General features: G+C 45.5%; 1 protein-coding gene across 5 annotated transcripts in view; it reads left to right on the top strand.

The window, feature by feature from the left end:
• LOC106586780 (SH3 and PX domain-containing protein 2A) overlaps window positions 1-16,629 on the top strand; it is a 121,620-nt gene that overhangs the window by 18,974 nt on the left and 86,017 nt on the right. For 4 of the 5 annotated variants that reach the window (XM_014174425.3, XM_014174414.3, XM_014174408.3 and 1 more), the window contains exon 3: window positions 13,236-13,311. In XM_014174425.3, coding sequence (XP_014029900.1) covers window positions 13,236-13,311 — 76 coding nt within the window. Of the gene's footprint in view, window positions 1-1,689; window positions 1,852-13,235; window positions 13,312-16,629 lie in introns of all 5 variants that reach the window. The other variant, XM_045707024.2, reaches the window with a different exon arrangement.

Below are 16,629 nucleotides of genomic sequence, written 5' to 3'. Positions count from 1 at the left end.
GTGGGTGTTCTTTGGATGTTCTGTACTGTACTGCTGCGCTAGGCAAGGCTAGGATGGGCTATAAGGGTTCCCATTGTCTGGGGTCAGGAATAAAGGACTACTTTATGAGCCCAGAGTGGAGAAAGAGGGAGGGAGGGAGAGAGAAAGAGAGAGAGAGAGACATAGGGAGATAGAGCGAGATGGAGAGGGATCAAATCGAATTGTATTTGTCACATGCTTCATAAACAACAGGTGTAGGCTGACAGTGAAATGCTTACGTACAGGTCCTTTTCCAACAATGCAGAGTTAAAGAAAAAAGGAAATATAAATAGTGACACTAAAAACACTGTGAATAACGAATAACAATAACGAGTAAAAATAACAAATCAAATCAAATGTTATTGGTCACATACACATGGTTAGTAGATGTTAATGCGAGTGTAGCGAAATGCTTGTGCTTCTAGTTCCAACAGTGCAGTAATATCTAACAAGTAATCTAACAATTCCCCAACAACTAACTAATACACACAAATCTAAAGTGATGGAATAAGAATATGTACATATAAATATATAAACATGACTATATACAGGGAGTACCAGTACCGAGTCAATGTGTAGGGGTACGAGGTAATTGAGGTAGCTATGTACACTACCGGTCAAAAGTTTTAGAACACCTGCTCATTCAAGGGTTTTTCTTTATTTTTACTATTTTCTACATTGTAGAATAATAGTGAAGACATCAAAACTATGAAATAACACATATGGAATCATGTAGTAACCAAAAAAGTGCTAAACGAATCAAAATATATTTTATATTTGAGATTCTTCAAATAGCCACCCTTTGTCTTGATGACAGCTTTGGACACTCTTGGCATTCTCTCAACCAGCTTCATGAGGTAGTCACCTGGAATGCATTTCAATTAACAGGTGTGCCTTCTTAAATGTTAATTTGTGGAATTTCTTTCCTTAGTCCGTTTGAGCCAATCAATTGTGTTGTGACAAGGTAGGGATGGTATACAGAAGATATATTTGGTAAAAGACCAAGTCCATATTATGGCAATAACAGCTCAAATAAGCAATGAGCAACGACAGTCCATCATTACTTTAAGACACGAAGGTCAGTCAATATGGATAATTTGCAGTTGCAAAAACCATCAAGTGCTATGATGAAACTGGCTCTCATGAGGACCGCCACAGGAATGGAAGACCCAGAGTTACCTCTGCTGCAGAGGATATGTTCATTAGAGTTACCAGCCTCAGAAATTGCAGCCCAAATAAATGCTTCACAGAGTTCAAGTAACAGACATATCTCAACATCAACTGTTCAGAGGAGACTGTGTAAATCAGGCCTTCATGGTCGAATTTCTGCAAAGAAACCACTACTGAATGACACCAATAAGAGAGACTTGCTTGGGCCAAGAAACACGAGCAATGGACATTAGACCACTGGAAATTTGACATTTTTGGTTCCAACCGCCGTGTCTTTGTGAGACGCGGTGTGGGTGAATGGATAATATCCGCATGTGTATTTCCCACCGTAAAGCATGGAGGAGGAGGTGTTATGGTGTGGGGGTGCTTTGCTGGTGGCACTGTCTGTGATTTATTTAGAATTCAAGGCACACTTAACCAGCATGGCTACCACAGCATTCTTCAGCGATACGCCATCCATCTGGTTTATACTTAGTGGGACTATCATTTGTTTTTCAACAGAGAAGGAGAGTGATGGAGTGCTGCATCAGATGACCTGGCCTCCACAATCCTCCGACCTCAACCAAATTGAGATGGTTTGGGATGAGTCGGACTGCAGAGTGAAGGAAAAGCAGCCAACAAGTGCTCAGCACATGTGGGAACTCTATTAGAAAAGCATTCCAGGTGAAGCTGGTTGAGAGAATGCCAAGAGTGTGCAAAGCTGTCATCAAGGCAAAGGGTGGCTAGTTGAAGAATCTGAAGTATAAAATATATTTTGATTTGTTTAACACTTTTTGAGTTACTACATGATTCCATATGTGTTATTTCATAGTTGTGATGTCTTCAGTATTATTCTACAATGTAGAAAATAGTAAAAATAAAGAAAAACCCTTGAATGAGCAGGTGTTCTAAAACGTTTGACCAGTAGTGTACATATAGGTAGGGGTAATGTGACTAGGCAATAGGATAGATAATAGACAGTAGCAGCAGCGTATGTGGTGAGCGTGAAAGTGTGTGTGTGTGTGTGTGTGTGTGCCATCAGTATGTATGTGTGTGTTGGAGTGTCCACTGTATGTGTGTGGCTAGAGTCCACTGTGTGTGCATAGAGTCAGTGCAAGAGAGTTAGTGCAGAAAATGGTCAATACAGGTAGTGTGGGTAGCTATTTGATTAGCTATTTAGCAGTCTTGTTTAGTCTTTTGGCTTGGGGGTAGGAGCTGTCGTGCCTTCTTCACAACTGTGTGGGTGTGTACGGACCATGATAGATCCTTAGCGATGTGGACACCAAGGAACTTGAAGCTCTCGACCCGCTCCACTACAGCCCCATCGATGTGGATGGGGGCGTGTTCGGCCCTCCATTTCCTGGAGTCCACGATCAGCTCCTTTGTCTTGCTGACGTTGAGGGAGAGGTTGTTGTCCTGGCACCACGCTGCCAGGTGTCTGCCCTCCTCCCTATAGGCTGCCTCATCGTCGTCGTGTCGTCAGCAAACTTGAGGATGGTGTTGGAGTCTTGCGCGGCCACGATGGTGGAGAGAGAGGGAGGGAGAGAGAGAGGCCCAGATTGGAGTGTTTTTCACCCGCGGGACAGGAAAGACACCTACACGTCAGACACAGGCGCTATTCTTGTGCTTCGTGCTTTGCGCCGCTGGCGTACAATCGGGCACTTCACAGGACAGACTGGCTCGGGTCTTCGCTTAGGTCAGGACGGAGGGGGAAATATGTAGCCGTTGACCACAGCCTTGGCGCAAGGGCTTAGGAGAGCGAGCTAAATTTAGGATGAATGAACGGAGTTCAGTCCGTTTGTGGGATGTTTCATCATGGCCCGAAGCTCACACTGGCTGGGCTGAGGTGCGTTTAGGGGGAGGGAGAGAGAGCGAGAGGGAGCGCTGGAGGGAAAGAAAGAGAGAGGAGAGAGAGACCCACTTAGCCTTCGTTGTTTAGGTTAGCAGCACTAGTGTTTCACTACTCTGTGGGTGTGTGGAGGAGAAGGAGACTTCTGTGTGACTGCTTTGTGTTCTCTGTGAAGAGGTTGAGAGCCCCTTGTCAAGGACTGGAAGTCATTGTGTGTGTGTGTGTGTGTGTGTGTGTGTGTGTGTGTGTGTGTACATACGTGCGTGCACACACAAAATAGCAGTAGTTGGAGACAGTCAATCCAGAAATGTGATATTAGCAAATGGAGGATCCCCTTTGACAGTTTTGACAGTTACATTTTCAGCAGCTGCCAATTGAGAAATGCCAGGAATAAGATTGTGTGTGTGTGTGTGTGTGTGTGTGTGTGTGCGCATATCTGTGTGGCAGAGAGAATCCTTGCCTGTTTGCATGTCTCTATCTTGATACAGTATAGGTGTGTGTGTGTGTGTGTGTGTGTGTGTACCACTGTGTGTGCCTGTCTGTCAGTTTCACACTCCAGTCTCTCATTGCCCTCCAACACTCTTTTGATCTAGTCATATATTTCCAATGCCTTGCACCGGTCCAACAGCTCTATCCTGTTTACTTCCCAATCGAACCACCTGTTATCAGAAGATATATGGCCGCTGAAATACTTTGTCTGTAGCTGCCTGGCTAGCTCTCTCAGTCTGTCTCTTTCTCTCAGTCTGTCTCTTTCTCTCTGTCTTTCTCTCTTTGTCTCTCTCTTCCACCCTCTTTTTCCCTTCTTATCTCTCTCCCTCTGTCGCTCTCTCTTTATCTCTCTCTCTCTCCCTCTTCTCACTTCTCTCTCTCTCTCTCTCTCTCTCTCTCTCTCTCTCTCTCTCTCTCTCTCTCTCTCTCTCTCCCTTTCTCTCTCTCTCTGTCCCTCCCTCCCTCTTTCTCCCTTCTTCTCTCTCTCTCTCTCTCTCTCTCTCTCTCTCTCTCTTTTTCCCTCATTCTCTCTCTCTCTCTCTCTCTCTCTCTCTCTCTCTCCCTCTTTTTCCCTTATTCTCTCTCTCTCTCTCTCTCTCTCTCTCCCTCTTTTTCCCTTATTCTCTCTCTCTCTCTCTCTCTCTCTCCCTCTTTTTCCCTTATTCTCTCTCTCTCTCTCTCTCTCTTGCTCTCTCTCTTTTTCCCTTATTCTCTCTCTCTCTCTCTCTCTCTCTCTCTCTCTCTCTTTTTCCCTTATTCTCTCTCTCTCGCTCTATATATATATATATATATATATATATATATATAATTACAGGCCTCCTGTTCAACTCAAGGTCTTCTCAGGCTGAGGGGGAGTCTCAGTCCATAAAAACACTTTAAAGGTTTTTGCCTTAAACATCAATAGCTAGTGCTATGGCTTATTTTGCACAATGGCTTGCAGAGTGAAGACTGTCAAGGTTTCATATAAATGTCCTTTGGATTTGATAAATAATACGCTTCTTTGTCCGAGAACACAATGTCTAAACTGTTTTTAGTTTGCAGCGTGGTCGCAGTGGATAGACATTATACAGAATTGAAGGTTGTTTGGAGAAATTGTGTTGTTGTGGCAGTGACCTCTGAGTATAGTATGAAATAGCAGGGTTACATTTACAGCTACACCTCAGATAATGTGGCTTACAGGATATAGAATACATACCCATACATTAATAGGGTTCTGTGTTTTTCCTGATCAGGTCAAAGGTTCCTGAACCCATACCCATATAGGCTACAGGTACAATACTCTAGAGCAGCGATCATTAACTAGATTCAGCCACGGGCCGATTTTGTCTTGAGCAGATGGTCGGGGGGCCTGAACATAATTACGAATCATTTGTAGACAGCAAATTGACCGCAAGAAGCCCAAACATATATAATATTTGACTAAAATATATTCATTTCAAACCTGGCTTAGATTTGATTAGGATCACATATACTGAGTGTACAAAACATTAGGAACAGCGTCCTAATACACCCCCCCCCCCCCCTTTGCCCTCAGAACAGCCTCAATTCGTCAGGGCATGGACTCAGGTGTCGGAAGCGTTCCACAGGGATGCTGGCTCATGTTGACTCCAATGCTTCCCAAAGTTGTCAAGTTGGATGGTGTCCTTTGGGTGGTGGACCATTCTTAATACACACGAGAAACTGTTGAGAGTGAAAAACCCAGCAGTGTTGCAGTTCTTGACACAAACCGGTGCTCCTGGCACCTACTACCACACCCCTTTTAAAGGCACTTCAATCTTTTGTCTTGCCCGTTCACCCTCTGAATGGCACACATACACAATCCATGTCTCAAATGTCTCCAGGCTTAAAAATCCTTCTCTAACTTGTCTCCTTCCCTTCATCTACACTGATTGAAGTGGATTTAACAAGTGACATCAATAAGGGATCATAGCTTTCACCTGGATTCACCCGGTCAGTCTATGTCATGGAGAGAGCAGGTGATCTTAATGTTTTGTACACTCAGTGTTTATCTCTCTATTATGCGTGGGAATACTTTGGAACAGATTTCCAAAATTAAAATCCCTTATATATATATATATATATATATATATAATCACATATATGAATGTTTTTTGCTCAGAAACCTTGGAGGGACAAATAAAATCACCCGCAGGCCAAGTTCGGCAGGTGGGGAACCCTAGTTAACTGGTCTGACATATAAAACCACCAACGACCTCTGTATGACGTGTCTCATACCACTTCCCTGGTATCCTATCCTCCTTTGCTATAGGTAGCATTGGTTAGCGGACCAGGTGTCCTTCTATGCCATTGTAATAGCAAAAGCTCCTCTCCAGCCGAACCCTTGGTTAGTGTTAATGAACAACGGTTCAGTAAACAGCAGTCCTGTCTGTCTGTCAGTACACGGCTTCTCATCACTACCTCGTCAGCCTGGTACGGCCCTGAACCTGGCTTCTCACACAGTGGTTCACACCGTTAATTATAATCCGGCTGTCTCTCTCTCTCTGTCTTTCTTCCTCGTTTCTGTCTCTTTCCTTTCTTGTTTTGCTCTTAATGGAGAGCGAATTTTCAGCTAATCCGAGGCCCACTCCACCTACAGGTCAAATGCATTAGCTTTACGCACAGCTAGGGGCTAGAGACTTTTGAGGATGGTGGTCTTGTGAGGATGTGTGTGTGTGTGTGTGTGTGATGTACGGCTGGTGCTCATCCCAATTACCCAGCCAGTCTTTCTATTAAAGATGATCCAATTTCACCCTCTCTCCTCTCTCTCTGGCTTTCCCCCTCAAATCGGATTATATCTGATGGGGATAGGCAGGAAGAGCTTTGACGAACAATCTTCAGTTCAGGTACAATATCCCTTTCAGAAATATACTGACAAAAACACTACTTTCCATTAAACCTTCATTTATTAAGGTTTGCCTCAGAAGTATTTTGCAGGAGATACATGTTCAAGATAGCAGCTGGCATTCTCAACCGTGTCCTATGACCAGATTCTCAACTCTGCCCCACTTTTCATTTGAACTATATTGTATCATAATAAAATAGACCTGAAATAACCCTGTTTTTTTTGTGGAAAGGAGAAAAATGCAATATCTGTCAGGAGTTTCATTTCCCCTCCACGCCCTTGGGCGTGTGGGCAGAGCGTACGGGGCACACACCAGGGGCGCTGGCATCCCTTCCTGCTGCCTCTCTCCCTGGGCTTGTGGTCTGGCCACGTGGCTCAAAGTTTGTCCTGATTCCAAGCATGGAAACTCTGAGAATGTTGGCTGAGCGCTAGGCTAATTTAGGTACCGTTACAGGGCTGAGGGCTCTCTCTCTCTCTCTCTCTCTGCACTCTACTGTAAGATGGCTGGCCTATTTTTCTACCTTTAGCTGAAGCAGAAAGCTGCAGTTGGTAACCTGAAGCCATGTTCTTTGTACATTGGTGGGGTTTGTGCCCGCTGGCCACAGAAGTAGAAGATGTTCTGAATCAAGGGTAGAGTTAGTTGTGGTCAGAAAGAGGGTGGCAGGGTTACTGGAAAACTACCGTCAAAGCTTTCAGGATTGACAGCAACATTTACTGCCATAACTACATTGATTTCACACCCATTGTCTAGAGTGCCAACCTTCTCACACTAAGAGAGTGAAAGGTGATACTGGTTTTGTTTCTCACAGTATTTAAGTAATGTACTATGATAGGAAGGGTTGCCTTGGTTTCATTGCAGTAGTTACACACGACAACTAAATAGTTATTCCTCGACTTACTGCCTTTAAATTAGGAGCGGAGATGCAGAGAAACTCAAACCACTGCACTTTTTCCCCTTCTCTACTTCAGTGTTTATTTTCAGAGTTTCTCTCGCGTTCTTTCATCCCATGGGCTCATGCGTTCTTGAGCACTGCCTGCAAGTAGAACAACCGCAAGATAGGGTTCACCTGTGTGTTATAATGTACAGATCTAGACCCAAAGATCCATTGGTCTTTCCAGTTCCCACGGTTGTGTAATAAAGCCTACAAAAGCGTGTCAATGACTAGCCCCAAAACTACAGCACCAAGCCTTGGGATACAGTAAACTTGAAATTCCAATCCCTGGATCCCATTTCCGTTCCAATCCATGGAATGATGATGGTGGGCCTCCTAAGACTTCCATAGCCTTTCCCTGGAGTCTTGTTCCAGGCCAAGGCCAGATCTGGAGTCTGGAAGCTGGAAGAGGAGACCTGGAGCTGGGAGTGACAGACGTTACCACATCCCAGCACCTGTTGCCTTGGGACTGGGGAGCTTCAAGTGGAACCTACAGGGTTACAACCTAACAACACTCCCCATTGACTTTAACAGAATATAGCCAATTTCTCCAGCAACTCGAATCCATACGTCACCTCACCCCCTTCTGAAATGGGTTAATACATGTTCCATCAAGATACCTGGAGGCATTTGTGATTTGTCGAGATCGAATGCCAAGGTTCCAATTTATATATAGAGCCGCAACTGTGAGTGATTGTGGTTGGAGGGAGCACTAGCTCACTATTCGCTAACCCCTGTTCCCCGGATCCAGACATCTGTCTCTAGAAACTCGATACCCCGGGCCACTAATGCGTGTCCAGACTTGATTCATGTTGTCCATTCGTTTCCTCAGTCGCTCTGTCTTTTGTGTGGTAGCGCTGGAGTGGTATAGCCTGGTCCCAGATCTGTTTGTGCTGTCTTGCCTAACTCATATGGTCAATATCACAAGATAGCACAAACAGATCTGGGACCAGGCTAGTAGTAGTAGGATTAAGAAGGAATAATGGAAGAACCTGTGTTCTGTTCTGGCAATACTAGACAGGCAAAATATAAATTACTTTTAACCCTTCCCTTCCTCCCCCTTCAGCCCCCTTTTATTTCCGGTCGTGTTTACACCAACATGTCTTGTAATTAGTGGATTAAAGTGAGTTGCTAGAGAGAGAGAGTCCAGGGCTGCATCTCACATGGCACCCTATTCCCTTTATAGTGCACCACGTTTGACCAGGTCCCAAAAGGCTCTGGTCAAAAGTAGTGCCATGTATAGTATAGGGAGTAGTGTACCATTTGGGCTGCAGCCCAGGAAATAAATGACTTTGCCTCCGCCCACCATTTCAAGCTACAAAGACTCACTATGTTGACATTACACTCAGTAAATCTGACTGCTGTTGATTGTTTAGAGTTCATTTGATTCTCAGTGGAACCATGTGATCCCACCATTACCGTGGAAATGGTGGGATCACATGGTTCTTCAGTGTTATGTGGGTCATGAGTTTGTTTCATAAGTGGGGAGCTGCTAAGTGTGTGTGTGTGTGTGTGTGTGTGTGTGTGTGTGTGTGTGTGTGTGTGTGTGTGTGTGTGTGTGTGTGTGTGTGTGTCTGTGTGCTTGTGCGTCTATCTGTGTGTGACTGTGTGTTCTGTCACTGAGCTCTGTCATCTGTGTGGTTCAACCAAGGGTAGCTCCTCTTGAGTCACTCTTCACAGGTCACATGATCGTCAACAGGAAGAGATGCATGTCCATGCATGCGCTCTCTCTTCTCTCTCTCTCTCTCTCTCTCCCTCTTTTTCTCACCCTCTTTTTCTCTCTCGCCTCTCTCTCTCTCTCTCTCTCTCGCTCTCTCTCTCTCTTTATCTCTCTCTCTCTCCAAAACAAAGCGGACTCTTTAACTTAAATCCCAACTCATTCCCACAAGTCCATATATGGCGTGCCTATTATAAGCCACTGTGCATGATATGAAGAGGGGCCTGCTGCAGCTGTGGGCCGTAGCCTACAATGTTTTCCATATTCAAAGCACATTTCCAACACCAACGCCTTGTTATACTGCACCTCGGATTTCGCAAACAGTGCCGGGTTCACCTGCTAGTTGGAACTTTTGGAGCTAGGGTTCTAAATATCTTTATGCGACCAATAACATTTGATTTGATTTGACTAGGAAACTCCGAAATGTATGTGTTTGCTAACTGGTTGTAGTTATACACGTTCAACCAGTTAGCAAGTCGGACATTTCGGAGTTTCCGTTTTTTCCCGACTGGCATGTGAATGCAGCAATAATGCTAAGTCCTCATAGCAGAGTTGGTGTAGGGATAGAATTCGTAGAGATACTCACTGACAATAGAGGAAAAGAAACATGTTCTGTGTGTCTCTTTTTTTCCGACCCGACTCCTCTAATAGTGGTCCAGAGCCTCACAGCCTTATCCAATCAGAACGCTTCAGAACACTCACACTCATTCTCTCTAGGCTGGTTACCAAGGAGACAGAGAGAGGTCTGAGAAGTAGTAGCTACAGCCATAGTCCCAGTCAGTATGAGATAGAACGTTGCGTCCCTGCTCGTCTGTGGGGAGAACAACCTGTGGTTACCTAGGTTACCCCATTGGCTCACAGCAAATACTTGACCTTTTTCAGATGCAATTTTCTCGTTGTCTGCTTGTTTTAGTCAATTACAAAACTACATTTTAGAAAAGTACAAGATGTCTAAAGATGACTTTTCAACATTGCCTGCTCCCGAACGTTCTCACTACTAAGAAAAACATAATGTTGTAGGGTTTCCCTCTCGCCAGTTTTCGTGATGGTGCTAGCAGCCACGTGAGTGAGTGGACTATACAGCTACAAGTAATGAGTGGAGTTACAAACTGACTTCATCAAGCAAGTTAAATGTCTTCCCTGTGATGAAATGTTTCCCACAGACATAGGTACGTGTAGCCTACTTGGACACGAGGATCCCAACTTTCCAACGCCAATTAGCCTGAAGCCACAGCACAGAGCTCTTATAGCAGGCTCTATTTCCTTACATGGGAGCATTGCGAACCGTAGGTCGGAATTTTTTTACCTGGTGACATTTAACAGCGCAGCTGCTTTTCTGCTTTTCTGCATGTTTTGTTATTTCTGTATAACAAACAAATCGATAACAAGGTTGCCTCCTATATAATGGGGGTAAATTGTTCGGCGTGGGCGGGGAGAATTTCTTATTATTACGTGAATACTGACTGGGACTATTGTTCTGAATGAGGCTGCGTTTTTGTATTATTTCTTATTCTCCACCCCATATCGTCCTGGGATTTGTATTCCCACCTGTTTTGGTGGTGCCGGAATTAGCACCCTCGCACCTGTTTGGAGAGACAACATTTTTCTGTGGTCGCACATTTCCCCATGGGATGGGGAAAATGCATCTCCGAGAGCCAGGTGTCTGTCCAGGGGGAGGAGGAGAGATGGGGAGAAGAAAGGGAGAGTTCTGGGTATTTTGGGGTGAGGGAAGAGGAACAGCAATCGGCTGCAATTTTTAAAAACATTTACAAGTTTTGAATTTGGTTCAACTAGGCCAACTAGGATCATTTGGATCGAACCACTAATAAACAGAGTGGAGATAGTTAACTTGATTCAGTATGTTGAATGAGGAAATTAGGCAACTCAGTAAACTCTTTGTTCAATTGAAGCAGACAACAGCTGGATTATGTTTTGTACGGTCTCCGCGAGTGTTTTAGTGATTCTAACCCTCAATTTATAACGCCTACACAGCAGCACAGTAACTTCACAGTAACTGTCAAAGTATCTCTTACGTTTCTTCTTCCTCCTTACCTCTTTAGGCTTTGTTTACATACTTTTACTGCGAGACAGTAACTCCTAGTTGTAAGATACTAACTCCCATTGCTACCTATTAGCTACCGCTACCTACTTCTCCCTTGCAGCTACATTTTGGTCAGAAAAAGATGAAGCCCACCCTTTATGTTAAGCTAGTCTCCGTTGTTTGGCTCAAGCATTCAAACCACCAACATTGCTTTCAGTTCAGAGTGGACCACACTCAGCAGCTTACCCACCGGAAGACCAACCCCTCCACTGGGACAAGGCATATAGAGTTTTTCCCTGTGAGAGCAAAACAAGACTGAACTGAGCTGCGATCCCAGACAGGGAAGACAAAGCATACAAATAGAATACTGCCGGCCCACCCGTCACTGTTTTACTGAAGCTGGAGACTCATATCTCCCTCTGTAACTTTAAGCACCAGCTGTCAGAGGAGCTCACAGATCACTGCACCTGTACGTAGCCCATCTGTAAATAGCCCATCCAACTACCTCATCCCCATAATGTCATAATTTTTTTGCTCCTTTGCACCCCAGTATCTCTACTCTTGCACAGTCATCTTCTGCACATCTATCACTCCAGTGTTTAATTGCCAAATTGTAATTGTTTTGCCACTATGGCCTATTTATTGCCTTACCTCCCTTATCTTACCTCATTTGCACACACTGTATATATATACTTTTCTATTGTGTTATTGACTGTATGTTTGTTTATTCCATGTGTAACTCTGTGTTGTTGATTGTGTCGCACTGCTTTGCTTTATCTTGACCAGGTCGCAGTTGTAAATGAGAACTTGTTCTCAACTGGCCTACCTGGTTAAATAAAGGTGGGCAAAAAAAGAAGAAAAAAGAAGAATCACAGATCCATTGATTTGAATGGGAATTTCTGTTCAATTATAATCTATTTCTATGAGAAAGAGAACCCCAGTGGAGTTTCTGGAAAAACCCAGTCAACATGGGGCTGTGTGTATACGCATGCTGACCCAGACACAGAGAGAGAACTGGGTTTGGAACAGTCCCTCGTCCCCATTCTGCTAGATTGTTTATTCGCCTGGTTCCTCTGGGTCTTTACCCTGCCCTGATGCACACCAGATTTATGGTGTGTGGTCTCTCTCTTTCTCTCTCTGTTTTTCTGTGTCTCTTTCTCTGTCACACACACCTGCATACATAAGCACGCAGGAACACAAAAAAGTTTCCAAACATTTCAAAGGTTCCTGTATGCATGGCACTACAGACAGCACCTCCTTCTCCAAACAGCTAGGCTTTCCAGGACCGTTGAAACAGAGCAGTACCTAGCCTACTGCTTTGCCCTAGTTTTTGTCAGGCCTGCAATCTGGAGTCCGCACACTGCAAGGCTGTGTACGTGGCAGAGACTGCCAAATATAAGTGTCACCAGCTTGCACCTCCACCCGAGGCTGTCCAAGTGTGCCGTGAGGGGCTGGAATTTAAGCAGCTTGTCGGCAAAGTCCTGTTCCATGTAGCTGTCAAATGAGCAGCCCACTTACAAACACACATGCACGCGCGCACACACACACACACACACACACATTTCCCTTATCTTTTTCTTTCTATCTTTTCTCTCTCATTCTCTCTCTTCTCTTCTTACAGTACATATGCTGCAGATAGTATAGGCTTCTTCACCCACAGCCCCATTTACATTTCCTAATCCCCACCCCCTTGCATGATTTATTTAGGGGTTGAAATTGGATAAACACAATATGGCCGACACTGCCTGGCATCTCTGACCTCTGCAGTGTGTGTGTGTGTGTGTGTGGAAAAAGTCCCCCTGTGTGTATGGGTGTGTGTGTACGTGCAGTTCCCTCTAACCCCGGGGTCAGCACTTCTCCTCCCTTAGTACCAGGGCGTCTTTATGAATAAATCGACTCACATTAACTCCTCTCCACCACGAGCAGCAAAACACCATGCAGCGTTTGTCCTTGTCCGACTGGGAATTTAAAATGTGTCCGAGCTTTGATATGATATAATCTCTGATGCTGTGATCGGAGTGGCGGGGAATTTTAAATACTGAGCCCAGCTGTTTCTTTCAATGAAATTCAATGAAATGAAACACTATTGAATTCCTCAGTGAGCTGTATTGAGAAGAAGTACATTTGTAAATGTTTGCCAAATATTTCTCTCCCTCTTAAATTAATAAAAAAAATGCTCTGTGTGTTGCTCTTTACAGATGCAGATTCTTGACAAGTTCCCAATCGAGGGAGGGCAGAAAGATCCCAAGAAGAGAATCATCCCATTTCTCCCAGGTGAGTCTCCATCATTTCTCCCTGTCCAGTCTCCATCATTTCTCCCTGTCCGGTCTCCATCATTTCTCCCTGTCCGGTCTCCATCATTTCTCCCTGTCCGGTCTCCATCATTTCTCCCTGTCCAGTCTCCATCATTTCTCCCTGTCCGGTCTCCATCATTTCTCCCTGTCCGGTCTCCATCATTTCTCCCTGTCCGGTCTCCGTCATTTCTCCCTGTCCGGTCTCCGTCATTTCTCCCTGTCCGGTCTCCGTCATTTCTCCCTGTCCGGTCTCCGTCATTTCTCCCTGTCCGGTCTCCATCATTTCTCCCTGTCCGGTCTCCATCATTTCTCCCTGTCCGGTCTCCATCATTTCTCCCTGTCCGGTCTCCATCATTTCTCCCTGTCCGGTCTCCATCATTTCTCCCTGTCCGGTCTCCATCATTTCTCCCTGTCCGGTCTCCATCATTTCTCCCTGTCCGGTCTCCATCATTTCTCCCTGTCCGGTCTCCATCATTTCTCCCTGTCCGGTCTCCATCATTTCTCCCAGGTCAGTCTCCATCATTTTCCTCTCCCTCTCTCCTTTCCTTCTTTTCTTCACACGTATAAAGTCTTTCACACGACGATAAGCAATGCCTCTGTCAACCCCATTTCCCTTAACATCGAACCCGACCGACAGTCTAATCGATCCCTTGCCATAGATGGCCATAAGATCTAATGACATGACATTATCCATAGGGACTTATTGGGGTTTATAAGGAAGTACAGTCTGACTTGAGGCAGACAGACACCACCATGACAGTAAAGTCACCGATAGCGCTAACTCGGCAAGAAGTTACACCGCGTCAGTATCCTGTGTGTGTCAGTATCCTGCTCGTATCGACGCCCCTCCTAGTGTCGTTCATACATTATTCATCTGTCGGTCTATCCAGTTGACTGTCTCTCTGAGGTGCAGCAGCAGGCGGGTGCTGACAGTGTGTGTTTGTCTGATGTGGGAGTGAAAGACATAAAATGGAAAAAGAGATTGAGGAAGAGATGGTAGAACAGAGAGAGAGACAACACTCCTGCTGTGCGAGTGAGAGGCTTCTGTCTGTTTACTGTTTATGTTGGTTAGGCTGTCTTAAAGCCTAATGGAGACCGCATGCTCTCTTAGAGCCTGATGGAGACCACATGCTCTCTTAGAGCCTGATGGAGACCACATGCTCTCTTAGAGCCTGATGGAGACCACATGCTCTCTTAAAGCCTGATGGAGACCACATGCTCTCTTAGAGCCTGATGGAGACCACATTATATCTCAGAGCCTGATGGAGACCACATTATCTCTTAGAGCCTGATGGAGACCACATTATCTCTTAGAGCCTGATGGAGACCACATGCTCTCTTAAAGCCTGATGGAGACCCCATGCTCTCTTAGAGCCTGATGGAGACCACATGCTCTCTTAGAGCCTGATGGAGACCACATGCTCTCTTAGAGCCTGATGGAGACCACATTATCTCTTAGAGCCTGATGGAGTCCACATGCTCTCTTAGAGCCTGATGGAGTCCACATTATCTCTTAGAGCCTGATGGAGACCACATGCTCTCTTAGAGCCTGATGGAGACCACATTATCTCTCAGAGCCTGATGGAGACCACATTATCTCTTAGAGCCTGATGGAGACCACATTATTTCTTAGAGCCTGATAGAGACCACATTATCTCTTAGAGCCTGATGGAGACCACATTATCTCTCAGAGCCTGATGGAGACCACATGCTCTCTTAGAGCCTGATGGAGACCACATGCTCTCTTAGAGCCTGATGGAGACCACATGCTCTCTTAGCCTGATGGAGACCACATGCTCTCTTAGAGCCTGATGGAGACCACATGCTCTCTTAGCCTGATGGAGACCACATGCTCTCTTAAAGCATGATGGAGACCACATGCTCTCTTAGAGCCTGATGGAGACCACATTATCTCTCAGAGCATGATGGAGACCACATTATCTCTTAGAGCCTGATGGAGACCACATTATTTCTTAGAGCCTGATGGAGACCACATGCTCTCTTAGCCTGATGGAGACCACATGCTCTCTTAGCCTGATGGAGACCACATGCTCTCTTAGAGCCTGATGGAGACCACATGCTCTCTTAGCCTGATGGAGACCACATGCTCTCTTAAAGCATGATGGAGACCACATGCTCTCTTAGAGCCTGATGGAGACCACATTATCTCTCAGAGCCTGATGGAGACCACATTATCTCTTAGAGCCTGATGGAGACCACATTATTTCTTAGAGCCTGATGGAGACCACATTATCTCTTAGAGCCTGATGGAGACCACATTATCTCTCAGAGCCTGATGGAGACCACATGCTCTCTTAGAGCTTGATGGAGACCACATGCTCTCTTAACCTGATGGAGACCACATGCTCTCTTAGAGCCTGATGGAGACCACATGCTCTCTTAGCCTGATGGAGACCACATGCTCTCTTAAAGCCTGATGGAGACCACATGCTCTCTTAGAGCCTGATGGAGACCACATGCTCTCTTAGAGCCTGATGGAGACCACATGCTCTCTTAGAGCCTGATGGAGAACACATGCTCTCTTAGAGCCTGATGGAGACCACATGCTCTCTTAGAGCCTGATGGAGACCACATTATCTCTTAGAGCCTGATGGAGACCACATTATCTCTTAGAGCCTGATGGAGACCACATTATCTCTTAGAGCCTGATGGAGACCACATTATCTCTCAGAGCCTGATGGAGACCACATGCTCTCTTAAAGCCTGATGGAGACCCCATGCTCTTTTAAAGCCTGATGGAGACAACATGGTCTCAGCCCTCTCCCTACCCATGCCTGGCTACCCAGACTCATTGCTCCGGCCAAACGCTACACCCCGAATGTTTGTTTCTTCTCCACAATGAGTCTGGTATTGACTTCCTCCACGACCCTTCTAGAACGTGAACACATTCGGACCGTCTGATTGGTCCTGCGTCAACCCAGGGGAGACTGCTTTGCGGTGCACAAACCAAAGTTGTGTTTTAATAAAGGTTGGGGAGAACGGGGAAGGGAAAAAAACAACTGAAAGGTCTCTCCGGTAACGGGTGGCTCACGGTGTCTGGCGGGGCGGCTCCTTGGACCGCCTGTGTTAATGAACAAAAGAGAGAGAGAGAGAGAACGATGAGTCCGGGGTTTCAGTACATGCTCTCAACTTGCGCCGGGTGGCGTGCTGCCCGGGAATGGGTCCTCTTCCTTTGGGGCCAAAGAAAAGGAAGAGAGAGAGTCGAACATCACCTAGTATCTTCTTAGGCGTCTGATTGAGGTGCTTCTCATTCTCACTCCGGTTCTTCTGAGGACTA

The sequence above is a fragment of the Salmo salar genome, chromosome 02 (assembly GCF_965601325.2).
Source record: "Salmo salar chromosome 02, fSalSal1, whole genome shotgun sequence".
Classification (NCBI taxonomy): domain Eukaryota; kingdom Metazoa; phylum Chordata; class Actinopteri; order Salmoniformes; family Salmonidae; genus Salmo; species Salmo salar.
The sequence above is the reverse complement of the archived record's forward strand: the minus strand, read 5'-3'. Positions and strand labels throughout refer to the sequence as shown.